This window comes from Cetorhinus maximus, chromosome 16, assembly GCF_964194155.1.
Source record: "Cetorhinus maximus chromosome 16, sCetMax3.hap1.1, whole genome shotgun sequence".
Classification (NCBI taxonomy): Eukaryota; Metazoa; Chordata; class Chondrichthyes; order Lamniformes; family Cetorhinidae; genus Cetorhinus; species Cetorhinus maximus.
The window spans coordinates 92,676,782-92,694,507 of record NC_135894.1 but is presented as its reverse complement, the minus strand read 5'-3'; the positions used below and the strand labels follow the sequence as shown (position 1 = coordinate 92,694,507).

Below are 17,726 nucleotides of genomic sequence, written 5' to 3'. Positions count from 1 at the left end.
TCCGTTCTTTTCTTCCTTATCTTTCTTGAACACCTTATATCCAGGAATATTTATTAATCAGCCCTGTGTTCTTTTGAACTCTATCGGCATATTTTATTCTCATGTGGCTATGTGACCCTGCAGTACACCAACATTAATTACCACACTTCAAGTTTACCATACATGCACTGTAAATCTAATTTGGGCCTTATCGTATTCCTTCATAGTCTGACCCCACCTAACGCGGTTCCATTTCTTGCTCTAATGCTATCTGAGCTCCCCAATTCTCTATACACCTTTTTTCTTCTCTACATGTTAGATCTAGGTTCCCACCAAATTAGCACTAACAAACCGTTCCATGAGGACATTGGTCCCCGCTCTGTTAAAGTGCAACTTGTCTGATCTGTACAGGTCCCACCTGCCCCACAACCAGTTCCAAGGTCCCAGGAATCTAAAGCCCTCCATCCAGCACAATTTCTCCAGCCACACATTCATCTGCTCCAACCTCCTATTGCTATAGTCGTTAGCAGGTGAATCTGGGAGCAATACCTTTGATGTCCTGCTTATTAATCTCTTTCCTAGCTTCCTAAACACTGCTTGCAGGCACTCATCCCTCTTTCTACCTGTGTTGTTGTTACTGATATGGACCACAACTACTGACTTTTCAGCCTTCTCCCTCAGAATGTTCTGCAGCTACTCTGTGGCATCCTTAATCTTGACAACATCCTGGAATCATGTCTGTGGCTGCAGAAATAACATTCTGTTCCTCTAGTTATGGAAAGCCCTATCACTATTGCTTTCCCAATCTTATTCCTCCTCTGCTATACATCTGAGTTACCTGTGGTGCCATGGGCTTGACTCTGAGGGCACTCCCCAGAGGAACCATCGCCCTCACCAGTATTCAGAACTGAATACTGGTGAGAAAGCAAGATGCGGACAGGGGACTCCTGCACTACCTTTCTGGTCCTACTTGATAGACTGGCAGTCACCCATTCCCTCTGTTAAGCTCCAGAAATGTGTTATCCACGTAATTCTCAGCCTCATGGTTGCACCACTGTGATGCCAGCTGCTGCTCAAGCCTCAGAACCCGGACGTCAATCTCCTCCAGCTAACAGCACGTCCTGCACATGTGTTTCTCCAGAACGTGACATAGTTCCCATATGGAACAGGATGTGCATTCAACAGGACTGAGATTCCCTACCACTCCTCTACTTATGAGACTTAAACGTAACAGAAACAAACAAAAGATTTATTGGAAAAAAGCACTTACCAGCTGCTCACCAATAAGAATCTACCTTGGGCTGACATCACAACTTTATTTTTTGCCTTGCTCCTTGTTGCTCTCTGTCCCTCTGGACTCTGACTGCTCTGCTGCCCCTCCCCCAAATTCTTAAGGTCCATGCTCCTGACCTCTAGGCTCTTTGATTGTTGGCTAACTCCACGCCTCCGCCCCACTTCAGGCTGAAGATACAGCAAAGATGGGACAGACAGTAGCTATGGAGATAATGACTTTCTGGGAATATTGCCCTCTAATTTCCTGGAACAGAAAACTTAAAAGAAGAGGCATATTTTAAACAATTGGGATTAGGATAAGACGTGGGAGAAAAAACAGTTGAAACAGATATATTTTTATAGTGGGGAAGTAAGTAAGAAAAACAAAATGGCTCAGCTAGAATATGGGAAATTTTACTTCCTTTTGATGGTCATGTCAAAGATTCATGCTAGTAAACAGTGACAGAATGTGCCTATTTATATTGTGATGACTACTTTTGGAGGATAAAATCCTACAAAGCCTAAGAACCCATCCATGTCCATTCAAATGGGCAATACCTTTAACCATGTTACATGCAAACAAAGGCATTCTGACAGCTGCTTGCTGTAGTGAAGAAGTAGTTCTTCCTCCATGTCCATCTCTCCAGTTTGTTCAGGGCCTCATCTCGCCTGCATGTTTTTCTATTGCTATGATGCGAATCTGACAGGCACATTGGTTTCAGAACTTCAACAAAACTGTTTTTGCTTGAAAGCATGCAACCTGACCATGACGACCTCTTTGTAACTTTCCCTTCCTCCTGAAGGGTGATTTTACAGCCTACTCTGGTAGCCATTGTATGTTTGGACCACCTGTGACCCAGTGCCATAGTGAAACTCTTTCAAGTTATCAACAGTCACAGATTGCAACTCTTTCAAGTACAATCACAGTTCTTGGTTTCCAGGAGTGGGACATGAACCCACAACCCTCTGATTCAAAGGCAAGGGTGCTATGAACTGAGCCACAGCTGACACCTCCTTTCAACAGTCACAGATTGCAACTCTTTCAAGTACAGTCACAGTTCTTGGTTTCCGGGAGTGGGACATGAACCCACAACCCTCTGATTCAAAGGCGAGGGTGCTATGAACTGAGCCACAGCTGACACCTCCGACTCTTTCGAATTATCAACAGTCACAGATTGCAACTCTTTCGAGTACAAACACAGTTCTTGGTTTCCGGGAGTGGGACATGAACCCACAACCCTCTGATTCAAAGGCGAGGGTGCTATGAACTGAGCCACAGCTGACCCCTCTAAGTGCCATAGTGAACATGGACACATGCTTTGATATTGCTAATGTGGACATGGTTTCCCCCTCTTACAGAACAGGGAGCTTTATTCTTTGTGCATTGGAGCCTCCAGTCATCTGTGGAATATACTACAATGTGCTTGGATGCTCCTACAGTTTAACTTAAGGTGTTTTATATGTTGGGACCTCCTAGTCTAATCAGTGATTTGGAATTGCTAAATGCTACACTAAAGATACTTCATAATATCTGCTTGTGTGTGACAGGGGAAATGAGAGAATGGGTATCTATTACATTTTGCCTTGATTTCTGTGTTGGGGAAAAATATATTTCATGTCAATCCAACATATTTCTTCCTAGATCCTCAATAGCAGTTAAAGAAAAGTAGATCTCCCCGCCGGTCTGGTGAGAAAAGGCATTGTCCAGGAAATGTATATGCTGACAAGCAAGATTTCAGGTTTGCTTTCCTACTTTCTCTGAGTTAACTAATCTCAGCTGGGGCAGCTGTGGTGCTACATGATGCCCTAGGCTGGCAAATCTGAGTTTCTTCCCCTGATCATTATCCAGCAACCCATTGCTGGAAGTGCACATATGAAGAGTCTAGCGAGCACAAGGCTCAATTGTGATGACCCTCTTCTGCTTGAATAACCTTTAGGTCCTGTCAAGGGTCACACATGTAGAATGTCCACTTAGGCAAGAACCAAATGCTGAAAATCATACCGGTGCAGTTGGAGTTGAAGTTACAAGGTGTATGTTGTGACTGAATAAAGCTCCCACTACTCTGGATTAAATCCACATTATCTCGATGCTGAAACTAGGAGACAAAATGCCTCAGCAATGATATTCCCCATCTCCCCATATGTGACTGAAATGAGTGCACTGCCTCGGTTATTTGCTTCCTGATTATCTGCCGGACTTTCTGGTGAACAAAACCTTGTATGAAGTTAATTCTACAGCTTCTTTAATTTGTCGTGTCCTGCCCAATCGCGAACCTTGGTTCAGTGTTAGTGGTCTCACTTATTCAGAAGCGTGTGGGTTCAAAGCTTGAAAGACTTGAGCATATACTCATGGCTCACACTTCAGTGTAGTACTAAAGGAGTGCTCGACTTCTGCAGGTGTCTATCTTTGGGATGAAATGTTGAACTGAACTCCAGACTTCTCTCTCGGGTGGATATAAAAAATACCACTCTGTCACGATTTATCAGCCATGGTTCAGTAGTTGTAATTCATTTTTGTGTGGAGTTTTACTGATATTGTTGGTAAGGATATGCTGGGACAATATGCAGGCCTTACTCCGATGATGCCCGAGTTCCACCGGCTGACGCAATTTTCCCAAAGGTAGCCAATTAACAGGCAGCCTTTGGAATCTCATCCAATTAGGGACGGCAAGAAGATTCACAAGTGGGAGGGCCAATCGGAGTGCCAGAGGCTGTGGGAGTGGTCACCTCCCTCACTGGGAGAGTCAGATGCTGCTGACGTGGGTAGGAGACCACGAGGGTGCCTCAAGATGGGCTAGACTTCTGAACTTAGTAAAAGTAAGTGTGGCTCACTGCTGCCCTTGATTGTAGAAGGTGGGGAGGTGCTGGTGCCCACTAACTGGCAGGAAGATTCCACCGGCATTATCAATTTTCCCCAAGCGAGCACTTAATCGATCTTAATTAGGTACCCAGCGCTGTTGGGCATGTAGTGAGTGCTGGTCAGGCCATCTCCCCATCTGGGGAGATGACGACCCAACATGCAACTTGCAGCCCCTCAAGATTTCTGCCCCTTGAGACATAGATCATGAATTCAAATCAAACTCCACCAATTTAAGTACATAATCTAAGTTGACACTTCAGTGAGGGAGTACTGCACTGCTGGAGGGCCCATTTTTAAATTACATATTAAACTGAGGTTGCAGCTGCTCTGTCAAATGTACATAAAAGATCCTACTTGCTAAGAGCATGGAAGTTCTTCTGGTATCCTAACCAATATTTATCCCTCAACTAACATGGGTAAAACTTGGTAGCTGACCTCCCTTGCTGTTTTTGTGACTTTGCTGTGTGCAAATTGACTGCGGCTTTTCCCAACGTTATTACAGTGACTGCACTTCAAAAGTACTTAACTGGTTGTTGAGTGCTTTGAGATGGCCTGAGGTCGTGAAAGTAACCATGGGCAGAATTTTTCACTCGGCCTGCACCTGACACGCTCGAGCGTAAAATAGTGCGCGATGACTTCGGGTGAGCATCCCAATGTCATCGTGTAATATTTTGGTCGGCGGGACCGCGCTAAACTCCGGAAGTGCGCCTGCTAACAATTAAGAGGGCTATTAAGCCCATTAACGCGCAATTAACTGGGATTTTCCGCTGCCCGTCCAACACTATGGTTGGCGGGCGGGCGAATCGACCAGGCGACCTTTGCATTTTTCAGGAAACCTCATCCAAGGGCAGGACGAGGTTTCCATCATTAAATTAAAAAAAAATCTAAGCACAGAATTTTTACAATGTCTGTGCTCAGGTGACTGCTTGTTTGGTGTGGACGTTTTTTTTTACCAGATTTAAAAATCTTTATTTGATACTTTTGTAGTCCTTCAGCTCGCTGAAGCAGCTCTCTGCCTTCAGAGAGCTTTCTGTGAGTGCTCCCCCACGCATGCACTGACTTCAGCGCTCGCCTTCCTCCCGCCCCCCCAACCCAGGCTGCACTGATCATAGTGCATGCTTCACGCTGGCTGGGTGTTAATTGGCCAGCCAGCATGAAATCGCAGTCAGGAGTCCGTTTCCCGACTGCTCCCAGTCCCGCTGATCCTGCCTGCCAACCGAGCTGAAAATTAAGGCCTACGTAAATGTAAGTTCTTTCCTTGAAGAACAGGAAGTTCGCTGGTGGCCTAGCTAACATCTATCCCTCAACCAACATCATAAAAAATAGATTATAAATCATTTATCTAATTATTGTTTGTGGAACTTTGCAGTGTGCAAATTGGCTTCTGCCTTTTCCTACATTGCAACAGCGACTACACATCTAAATATAATCACTGCCTGTGAAGTGCTTTGGGGCTTCACGAGAGACATGAATAAATGCAACTTATTTCTTTGCCCACTTTTCTTGATAAATAAAATTACCTCTAGATTCTTTTTATTTTTGCGATGCGCTTTTCTAGATTTCTGTGCTTAAGCTATCACTACATTGTACGTGTTAAGAACAGCATTTTTGGAATCATAATTATCTACTAATTTTCCATCATCCACTGGGAGTGGGGGGGTGGAATCTATAATAGGAGGTAATGAAAGTACTACTCATACAGTCATACTCATATGCATACAAGCACACACACGTACATACACATGCACACAGAGGAAGTCAGGGCATTTTGGTTTCTTTTAACAAAATGTAATTACTACTTTGAAGGGTTTGTCATTACTACTTCCCTTCAATTCTATCAATTAAAATCGTTTCACTTAAAAGCAAAGACTTCAGATTTGTTTTTGAGACAGGCGAGAATGGGAAAGAATTAAATCTCAGAAAGAAAGCAACGTAATGAAATAGTCTTTTAAGTTCGACCATTAAATAAAACAACACCAGATATTAAATGGTGAGAATTAAATTGCATTTGGGAATATATAATTTACACACATTAAAAAAGGTGAATTTTAGCATTAGTTACACAGACAACATGATTATTGTTACAGTACATTACAGAATATTACCGATCTGCTTAAAATAATTGATAAAAAAACCTCCTAGAATCATAGACTGGTTACAGCAAAGAAGGAGGCCATTCAGCCCATTGAGTCTGCACCAGCTCTCTTCAAGAGTAATTCAGCTAGTCCCACTCCCCTGTCCTTTCCCTGTAACCCTGCAAATTTTTGCTTTTTTTTTGTTCTAGACATGATTAATATGCATTACACAATTGCTACATATTTTGAAACAAGTATTAGAATGCATTTGATATGTGGCCTCAGTCAATTGATAACTTTTCTTAAAAAAACAACAAGCGCAACTTCCCTCATGAGGAATGCAAACAGCATCTAAATAATTGCATGAGGAAAGAGCACATCGCAATAGTACACAAAGCAACCAGTGCTGTACATTACGTAAACACACATTTAAAAAATATACAGAATTTTCACAAGAAGAGTGAAGCATAAATTAAACAGTTGTATAATAAGACACAACAGCAAATTTTTGTCAAAAAACTTGCACGATTGGTGTTCTCCACATTAAATAAAAATAAATAAAACTGTTGCATCAAATTCACACCAGTTGTACAAACACAAATAAATTATTTCAGTGCTGTGCCTTACACTTTTTCACAATTTAAATTTACACTGGAATGTTTTCTCCCTCTTAATGGAGACCCAATTAAAATCTATACATTGTAGAAAAGGATTATCTCTTTGCGGCAGCTCTCTTTGATTCCCAAATTCAAAAGGGAGCCATTGAACTGAAGATGCAGAGTGCGTTCTGATCATTTTGATTCCATTGGCCCAGCTACGCAAATGAGTAAGGGTAGGACACATCATAGAGTTCAGAATGATGCCACCCAATTTTTTTACTGACTTGGAGAACCCAACCCACTGTCTCCTCCCAGGATTGTACAATGGGAAAGCAGAAAGCAACCCCTGGGGATCATTGAGCCTTTGTGGCTCAAGTCGTTTCAGGAAAGATTCCCCCTAGGATTGCGGGGGAGACCGATATTATGCTTCCCCTCACTTCCCGGCTTTCCCACCCCATTCCTCACTCCCCATGTACTGGGTTTTGAATTGGCAGTCTATACTATTCCCTGGGAATTGGAGGAGTCCTTTGTTCTGTCTGGGATCACATGATCTCTGCTAGGTTCAGAGCTGCCCTATATTAAAATGTGCCAAATGTGTGATCAGACAGTATCCACAGGAAAGTAAATGTTTAAATGTTAAACGGTAATGTAAAGTAGATTTTGACCTTCATGTAAATAAAAGCTTAGAGAATCATTTATCCTTGGCCTATTGTCAATTAAATAACCTTAAAAATCTTAAATGCTATTTGTTCAAATGCTAATTTATTTTCCCGTCCTTTTCTGCTAAACTTTTCCCTTCCCTTCTTTCCTTTCTTGAAAGCACTAGACACCCTCTGGATATTGTTGTTATTGTATCTTCAAACTCTTCCCTTGGAGAATAGTGTGAAGTAATGGAAGGATTTGAAGGTTGATTAACAGCCAGACAGACTGTGATATGATGCTCTTTTATGGCTGGAGCCATTTTTTTAACTAGCTGATTTTGTGGTTAGTCCTATACATGGGCACCTATATCCATCAGTGGTTAGTATCCAACTGATGTCAACCAGAATTTAGAGCTGTTACCTGCTAGGGCATTAGTGAAAGTTGCTCCTATTAACTCACAGACAGGAATACTACCACTAAGCCAAACTGATAATAAAAGCAAAATACTGCAGATACTAGAGATCTGAAATAAAAACAGAAGGTGCTGGAAAAAACTCAGCAGGTCAGGCAGTATCTTGGAGAGAGAAACAGTTAATGTTTCAAGTCCAACATGGCTCTTCTTCTGAACTGGTGGAAATGGCGGAGGATGATCCTTTGCATACGAAGGCTGGTGCGGTGGAAAGTGAGAATAAGGGGAACCCTGTTGTGGTTCTGTGAGGGAGGGGAAGGGGTGAGGATAGAAGTGTGGGAAATAGGTCGAACATAGTTGAGGACCCTGTCAACCACAGTTGGGGGTGGGGGGTGAAATCCTCGGTTCAGGAAAAAGGAAGACAAGTTGGAAGCACCGTGTTGGAAGGTATCATCATTAGAACATATGAATTGGAGATGGAGAAATTGGGAGAATGTGGAACCACAGGTACCTCAATTAAATGGCCACTCGTTATTTATGAATCTGAGCACTGAGCATTTGAACACTATTAAATTACAGGGCACTACAGCTTTCAGCAGGGTTTACTGGATAACGGTCAGGAGTGAGAACCCTGGTTGAATTTCCCATCTTTATCCCAGGAAGGCTGAGGGCGTTTCTCTTCCACCAAAGTGAGACCAGATAACTGCCATACAGACTGGGGATCTTTAACTAACTGAGCCATATTGTGGGAGATCTCCAATTCAAAAATAACCTTGCCATTGCTGAATAAGTTCTGACTCCTGTACACAAAGATCCTAAAAGTAATTAACTCTGTATATAAACAGCAAACATACAGCTTGCTCTATTTCATATGGTGCTTCGGATCCTTTGGGAGCAGGAATATGCCTCAGCACCTGAGCAATGTAGACTCCCGTCCTACGTCATACCACAAAGGCCAATGAAACTCCTGACTAGGTCTGTTTACATGGAAAAAACCTTGGTTAACAATTCGATCCAATTAAACAGGGGATAAAGTAAAAGACGTTTGCACATCATTTCTGAAGCATTGTTTCAAATTGGAGACTGATTCTGAGAAAACTGGCATCAGCGGTGTCTGGAGGTATTGGCTTTTCTTAGACTGCACCATACCAAAGTGTGATACAAACAAAATAATAATTTGCAGTAGTGGCATACACAAAAATCCACTAGCGATGTTGGAAGTATGCAAAGCCTTCACGCAATGTGGGAGAGGGAGGGAGGTGCTGAGGGGGCGATTGATTCATTCCAATCTTCCACGAAAAATAATCTTTGAGTATCCCATCACTTGAGGCTGGTTACTCAATCAGGCTCAATCCTATTATAAGTGTCAACATCTTTCCTCCTTAACCTGGATGAACTAAGACCCATGCTAATATCTTCACTGTTATAAGGAGGAAATTCCTCACTTGCAGGTATATACATGATTGGAAAGATTTGCTAGGAAGGTAACAGAGATAAGTATATTAGTAGAGTTCAAAATGCTGTTAGATGTTAGTCTTGGGGGAATTAGGACATTAGAGAGATGACCCTAATTGGACTGAATGGTCTTCCCTGATCCATGACTGTTTCTCTGTTTACAGCTGCTTCATCTAAGATCAACTGTTGGTTAAGCATAAGGAAGAGATGGCACCTTTTGGCTTGTATGTTTCAGTACTACTTTGTGCATTTAGTGTAGTGGTTACGCTAGTGTGCTAGTGATCTTAGAGGTTTTGGACTAATAATCCAACCAATAAGGTCTAATCTCCCCTTGATAGTCCGTGAATTTGAATTCAGTTTAAAAAAAAATCTAGAAATAAAAAGCTGGTATTGGTGTACATGACCATGAAGGTGTTGGATTGTCCTTTAAACTTAACTAGTTAATTAATGTACTTCAGGAAAGGAAACTGGCTGCATTTACCCAAGCTAGCCTGTGTATGACTCCAATTCCACACCAACTTGGTTGACTCTTAAGTGGCCTAGTGCACTACTCTGCTTTATCAAAACACCGCCACCACCATCTTCTTCGGATGGGTTAAAATGTGGCATTGGCAGTGAAGATCCATCCTGAGAATGAGCATTAACAGGGTCATCTGGAAGGGTGACAGTGAGGCAACTCTTAACTAGATCTGACCCATTTAGAACTGGCCTGGCAGCTAAGCTTCAATTCAGATGGGGAGGGATGAGACTAGGAAATGAACACATTAATTATGAAATTGCACATTCTCCCACCTGAAAATAATTTCTGGTTAGATAGCTTCTAGCACTGGTTTGTCAGTTCCCATGGAAATTACAAAAAGCTAATCAGAAACACACAGAATGACTCCATTGCTGAGCATGTGAGATCATGAGTAAGGTCAGCTGTTTTTAAAGCAAAGCACCACTTGTCCTTTACATTCCTGGAATTGGCAGGTGGAGCAGTCAGTAAATCCCATCATGTGAATGACCTGTTGACCTTTAGAAACTGATCTCTGTCAAGATCAGAGCTGCAAACCACAGATCCTTTGGGACCTTTTCCTTTTTGTTTCTTTTTGAAGTAGGATTGCCACTTGCCCAGTCTTGAAAATAGACACTGGTTTTTGAGGAGGCTGTAGGAACATGTAAACTGGATTGGAAAGGTCCGTTCATTTGAAAATAAGTCTTTTATTCCCACTTGCTGCTGTCTCTTGTGATGTGGCACCTTTCGTTAATGATGTTGTCAAGGTATTTGCTGAAGCTTCATCCTGGAAAAAAGCAATTATCAGAACCAAAGCCCTGAACCCATTCCCTTCCTTTGCCCCTTAATCCCGAGTGGCAACCTTAAAATGAGGTCCAGCTTTATCATTTCTAAGTACCACATTAACCATTAATCCCTTGCTCCTGCCAGCTCATGGCAGAGCTTTCTCACTGTTGAGAAAGTATGTGTACAAAACAAAACTTTTTTTCTTTCAGGCAAAAATAAAACACTAACTTGTTTTCTCCTCTGTGGTCCCATTTGCTTCACTGGAACAACTGATAAATAACATAACAATAGAGTGCATAGTGGGTCAGGGGTGTGCAATTTAACTTAGGGACAGGTATTTGATCAAGTCAAAAGTAGTACTTTGAGATGATAATTAATTTGGATGTTTGCAAAAGCCCTGGTTTCTGGGGAAGACACCTGAACTTTGGTGAAAAGTCCCATGCTAGAATTCCTTATTTTAGTGATTACAGGCAGATATTAGAAGCAGGCAGTGTAGTCCTTGATCCATTTAGAAGTATATAATGTTTGATTATCTGTACCTGCTTCCTCTTCACCACAGAATTCTAAACAGTGCAGCCATTCTGCTCTTTGCTCTTCTGTTGCATCAGATTTGTTATTAGCAAGTGGAGTTGTATTACGTTTCATTCAACTATTCATTGAAAGAGCCTGTTAGGAGTGGTTAGCTATCTCCCCTCGGTATTGCAGTGGGAGGTAATATAATTAAGCACTCCAGCAAGACGCTGCAATCACTGTGGCATAAGTTCCTCCTGGGGTCCACACAATGCTGTACGCTCATTGGCACAATTGTTTCCTCATTCCATTCTTGGATACTTAGGATTCCCTCTCCAGCCAGCTGGCTTCTTTTACTGTCCTGTGCAAGATAGTGAGTGAGCGAGAATGCAGCGTTTCCCTGCACCATCCCAATCGAATGCCCAAGAACCAGTCACCGGCTCCAATTGAGCAGCCACAAGAGAACAAAGTAAAACAAATGTTAAAACACACGGCATGTTTGGGTTGAAGCTGCTGACATCAGGTTCCTTGGGAGGGACGGATAGATTTGCGGAAGCAATGCACCATTTTTTTATCCATGGAAAGGATGGCTCCACAGATCTCATTTCCATGTAACTGAGGGATGCAGCTGAGGTAGGCAACATACAAGGTGGTGTGATCTTCTACTTTTTCCATTCTCACTTAGTCTATAATGCATCTGAAGCTCTCCCACTGCAGTGCAATACTGACGTGCACTTGTTTGTCCACAAGACATATTCTGCCCATGCTTCGATTGTTCTAAACTTCGCAACAGTGTCTGCTTTATTGTCAAGACACGCTGGCAATCTTCTTCCTCCTTTTCTCCAAGTTAGATTAAAAAGAAAACACCAAACAAAATGACAAAATGAACAAAAGACTATTACTGGCAGCTGTGCATTAACATTTTCTCAGAAAACATTGTTTAAATGCTGATGGTCTTTGGGAGAGAGGGCAACCTTTTGTCAGTTTTCCGTATCCATTTTTGCATTGAACGGTTCTGGTCTGCCAGCCAGTGTCACAGGTTCTGGAACATGACAACCAGGGTCCCATCACCCACTTGGGCAGGTTGGATTGTGCTGCCAGAGTCTTGATGGCATTCTCATTAGCCGAGGGCACTTGCTTCCTGGGCACAAAATAGCTATAGCGCACGTCAAGTGGTTTCCCAGGGTCAGTGGCAAGAATCTGGATTATCAGTGGCTCCTTCAGTGGGCCATGACCCATTGAATGCATCTGGTCATCCTTCTGGCTCCACCCGCTGTAGTTGAGCACAGTGCCATTTAGATCAATGATCGTCTCTGAAGTTGAGATCATGTACTTGCCATTGAAGAGATAGTCCCCATTCTTCCGTTTAACTGCCAAATAGGCAGTGAACCTTTGCTGACCCTTCGGCTTATACTGCCGCACTTTGATGTGTGTTGCTCCTGCAGGGATTCTTGTTACTTCTCTGTACCCCACACTGAAGGAATAAAAAAACAAAGATGAAGCTTGCAATGGAAAAGAGATTACTTTATTGCCAGCAGTTTATTATTTCTACGTAACATATAGTCTTCTATTCCCTTTTAAAGTTATGCAAACTTACATGTCCTGTAATCTAAAAAGGGTTTGTTATTCCCCTGTTAAATATACATGATCGATATACACCAAGCCTGTTACTCTGTAATATAATCTGAGTCTGCTATTCTCTTACAATTTATACAGCGTCTTCTGTCTTCCTAGAATAGGTACAAGGTCTGTCATTCTCCTATAATATATACAGGATCTGCTAGTCCTCTTGAAATATTATTGATGGAATTGGGGGGTGGGCTCTGCTGCTTTCTACAATATGTTCAAGTTCTGCTTTTACATTACAATATATAATAATATAAACTAATATTGCCTTAGTTCACATTGTTTTGATTGTAGGAACCTGTCAGTGGATACCATGTCCACAACACCAACTACTGTTGCCCATGATGATAGTGCTCGACTGAAGCTATAGGAATATAGGGCATATGAACCTAAAAATTCCAGCATCCGATAGGGCTGCACAAATGCTCACCGCATCATATGAAGCAGCTTTATTAGTTACTTTAAGGGGTACATTCACTCATTTAAAACAAGTAGATTAATGAGTCAGTTAAAATGCTGAACAAGCAATTTCAAACAGATATAGTAAGATCAATGTAATCTCCGTGCAATAGTCTGATTAGGTGCCTTTCACTACCGCTGCAAATGTTGGGATAGCTTCAGATCTGTCCCATTTTCTTGTGCTAGTGAACAAGTGAAGTGCCAGGAATTACTGTCACTTTCTATACACGTGTAAGATCCTAAGGTTAATAGTTACGACCTCAAGCGTGAGTGTCCCACTGAAGAGTGGGAGGGTTGGTTGACCTGATGCACTGCACATTGGTGCACTAAACTTGTTGAACTGCTGGTAGCTCTTGGGTTTTTGAGATTTTCAGTGGCCCAACTCGTGTCTGTCTACGAGGCAGCGTGAAACACTGTAGTCAGGCTGCACATCTGGATTGTGGACAGAATTTCCACAAGCATTAGGCAGACGTTCATTCAGACGCAGGAGATTATCATCTCTGTGGCTGTGTCTTGAAAGCCTCTCGTTTTTCAACCTTATGTATCTCAGCGTGACAAAGCTGGAATTGCACCAGAGCATGGTGTAGCCTTTGATGACCTTGTGGCCTCAATAATTGCTACACTTAAACTAGAGATCAGCCGATGCTTTGACTGGTTTGTCTGCCACAGTGCGGAGACCCGTCTGAAGCTGCTGCCATTTATTTTTCATAGCATTCCTCTGAACACTGGAATTTCCTTAAATTCAACCCAAAGGAGCTGTCTGTTCCATAAACCCTTGCATTGGCTGATGTGCACCACACAGACTTGCTCAGAATGTGACAGTGCTAAACTTTCCGTTAATCAGCCTTAATGTTGTAGAGAACAGCACGATAGACTTTAACCAATTAATCAGCCACTGCGGACCACTCCTCAGGAGAGTATAACGGCCTTTAACTCTTTCCCCACCCAGTGCAGTCACAGAACCCCTCATAACAGTACTACAGTTCCCAGCACTGGTCAGATGCACACAAAAACTCCTACTGACCCAGTGACTCTGTAGACGCAAATCATTAAGAATGCCTCACATAACTGCAGTCTCCGCAAGCAATCGTGATGACACTTCCAGGAATGTTGGCCATGACCCAGCGACCACTGTTTATGGGCCCACACAGTGAGTTATCAGGGTTATCAGGCTGCAAGAAGTATCACAGCTGATATCCTGTCTGCCTTTCCGGCAGCTGGGTCTCTCGATCATGATTAGGAATGGGAATTCTGCTTTTGAAGTCACTATACAGTTATCTGGGAATAAGACAGCTCCTTTGGGCTGAACTAAAGGAAATTCCAGCGTTTCGGGGAATGTTACGAAAAATTGAACGCCATCAGTTTCAGACTGGTCTCCACGCGGCAGGCAAATTGGTTGAAGCCCTCGAGCTGAGACTAAATGTAGCATCTCAGTTCTCTCCCTAGCTGAGGGTCAGCTAATTCAGCACAGCATACAAAGTGAACTTGCAGCCTCCTGAACTGTACAAGTTGGTGCCGCACAATTTTGGTCCACTTACCCCCTAAGCGCCTGAAGTGTCTATTATACAGAGAAATACAACTAGCAAAATGTAGGGTCAATAGCAAACCACAGGGGCGCAGGGCTGGAAATATTTGGAGATTGCTGTTGTAAACAGCATTTCCTCTCTTCCTGACAATTACTGCTCATTAACTTATCTTAAATACATCGAAGTAGTGAGCTTCCTGCACTTTGGAGTTGTCTGATCCTTGCTCTTGTCCTTATTTTATGAGAGTTTGGGGTCCATTGGGGAGTTAAGTTGACGGGCTGCCTTCAGAAGCCAGAAAGACAAGCCCTTCTGGTTACGCCTGGCTCGGACTAAACACTGAATGGCTGATCCACTGTGGCACTGAGCAGGTTTTCAAAGTCCCTTCCTGTTACTGGCCTTCCCCATACACCTTGTTTTTCCAAACTGACCCTGTGCCCTAGAATATTTTAAATAAAGTGCCGTTTTAAATTTCAAAGGTGTACGTTAGCCTAAAAGTTCCAGGGGAAGAGAAAAACAGGTCGTTGCTTAGTGTGCACAATTAGAATGCATGCATCTTTAGATGACAGGTAAGGACGGGATCTAACTTGATCATTTTGTACTTCGTTGTCAAATAACCCGCCGACTGTCATTGTCTAGGCTTATCTATGAAGAACGATAGCTTGCAAAAGGTATGAGAAATCTGCTGGTGCTGATGGAACTGTACCCAAATGACTGTCAGAACTGGGAGTAGAGCTGAGAAGAAAACTGGGAAAAAATGAATAGTCAATGTATTCCATTTCCCAGCATTAACATCCCTCATTAACATCTGTCCCCACAAAATATGAATTTAGAAAGATGTCAATGGTGTTAATGCGTCCAGAGGGGAATTTAACTTCAACACGTTAAAGGCTCATAAAATATCACTGACACTAATTTCCACCTTATAACGTGACATAATGTATTGGGTTCACATTACCTTCTCTTGGTAAAACTTCGAGATACTTTCACACAGGTGGAACTATCTCCCCCGCAGACTCCGCATTTGTCATACTGCAGCTTGGAGCCGATTATACCATCGCAGCCAGTCCTTATGCAGCGCCCTCGCACACAAACCGAATTGCTGTACGGTTGGCATTCCGTTCCGTCTGTTACCTGGAGATTAAAGCAAAATACAATTCAATAAAGGAGAAAGGAAGTGTTTAGCTTTCAGGTCATTTCTGAGTCGCTCTTGCTGATTCCAAATCTTCAAGGTAAACCCCTTACGTGTGGAGCAATTAAGTCAGGAAATTCGTCCGCAACATGACTGGAAATTGGGAGCAGGCGCAGGTGAACCAGGATCTTCCTGGGTAGATAAGAGAACTTCATAATGTAGCGCAAAGTGAAATATGAAGATTTAGTTTTTGAACCTGGCTCCAGGGCTCCCAGTTCATGTATTAACTCAGATGATATGCCACATCCTGACTGTTGGGCACACAATATTGTATAGGTCTACCGTCTGCTCTCCTGTAAAGCTCAATAAAAATAATTCAGTCAAACAAGAAAGCCTCTGTACTAGGGTAGCTCGTTGCCAGAATTATTTTCGGCTCCAGGAAGATGGCTGGGCAATCTGTAGAGACCTCCATAGCTGTGAATGCTTACAGATGCGTTTTAGTGGCTAATGCAAAGTTTAGGTAAAGGGCCAAGGTCTATTGTGTAGAATGGCACTATGACTGAAAAGAGTAGGGGTGAAAAGGAGCTAAGTCACAAACCAGTGGCTAGGTGATGCTAAACTTGGATTTTAAAAGCCTGCTCATTGTAGCAAACAGACTGAGGGAGGGAAGGAAGGAGTTTTGAGGCCTAGGGGAAATCATGTAGAAACATGCAGTAAGATTTGCTTTCAACGCAGCCAAGGGTCTATGAAATAGTTAACCCCAATTTTAACCTGGGGCAGGTTAGGCATAGGGTGGGGAGAGGCGGGCAGGAGTCCCACCCACCCAGGCAGCACTTCAAGCAGCCAGAATCCGGATGGAGGCAGCTTTCGCCTGACCATTATTATAGCCCACCCCCTCCATCTCCCTCAACCATAGCCAGCAATCAGTGATCTCACTCAGAAGGTTAGGATAAAATTGGGCTAAATTTGTATTTGTAGCTGAGAAGGCAGTAGCAAGTAAAGCTCAAAGAAGCAATGAAGTAGTACCAGTAAATTAGAGGAAAATTTGCAATGTAGAGAGTTTTATTGCGAGAGGGCTTGCCAATCAGACAAACTATTTCTTGACCCCCTTCCCTACAAGTAGTTAAAAAGGGTTGTTTTGCTGCAAAGCAGGTAACTGGCTTCTAGGACAGTAGCAGACAGTTCAGTAACTCTCCAGGACACTTTTCTTTCCTTACATTAAAGTTGGCTTCTTACTCTCTCCTTTTATGACATCCAGCTAAACCAGCCGTACATTTTTCCATCTAGCCCCATTTGTATGACACCAATGGCAGTCAAGGAAGACATAAGGGCAGGAATGCACTGGAATATGCACTGATTTTAGGTATCTCACCTGAATTGTGTTAACAGGTAAGTATTTCACATTGGATGGGGAGGGAATGTGTCAAAACCAAAGAGTTCAGAAACACTAAATATATGGCAATGATACTTTAGGTTTCCTAAAAGCCATCACCAAAGATGCCAAGCAATGCATGTTTTCTTCAGTTATAGGTGAAAAGAGTGAAAATGTTAATGCCATTTTGGTCTCTAAATTGCATATAACTTGTGCTGTAAAAATATGCTCACTGTCAATCTGTGGCCAACACATATTTAACATCACATCCTGGTTCAACTAAACTTTTCAGATAAGGAGCTCTGGAGAATACTTCAAGGCAATCTTATTTTAATCAGAGGTTTCATTTTATGTAAAAGAATGTTTTGGCTTATAAAGATGAGGAATGTCAATGCCAAAGAATGGAACTCTATCTGCTGTTGGGACCCAACATTAAGATCATGCCGGTCTCAGGTTAGCTGTAACACTGGTCAGATATAAATTCCTTCAACCACAGAAGTGCACTAAATGGTCTCTTCATAAAACAGATCT

At 42.5% G+C, this 17,726-nt stretch overlaps 1 protein-coding gene across 1 annotated transcript in view; it reads right to left on the bottom strand.

Annotated features, from left to right (window-relative positions):
* Positions 1–6,094: 6,094 nt before the first annotated feature.
* The window catches only part of adamts5 (ADAM metallopeptidase with thrombospondin type 1 motif, 5 (aggrecanase-2)), a 35,118-nt gene continuing 23,486 nt past the window's right edge, over positions 6,095–17,726 (bottom strand). Inside the window, exons 7-8 of the mRNA XM_078560351.1 lie at positions 15,650–15,825; positions 6,095–12,557 (exon numbers count right to left, since the gene is read on the bottom strand). Coding sequence (XP_078416477.1) covers positions 11,999–12,557; positions 15,650–15,825 — 735 coding nt within the window. The 3' untranslated portion in view covers positions 6,095–11,998. The remainder of the gene's footprint in view (positions 12,558–15,649; positions 15,826–17,726) is intronic.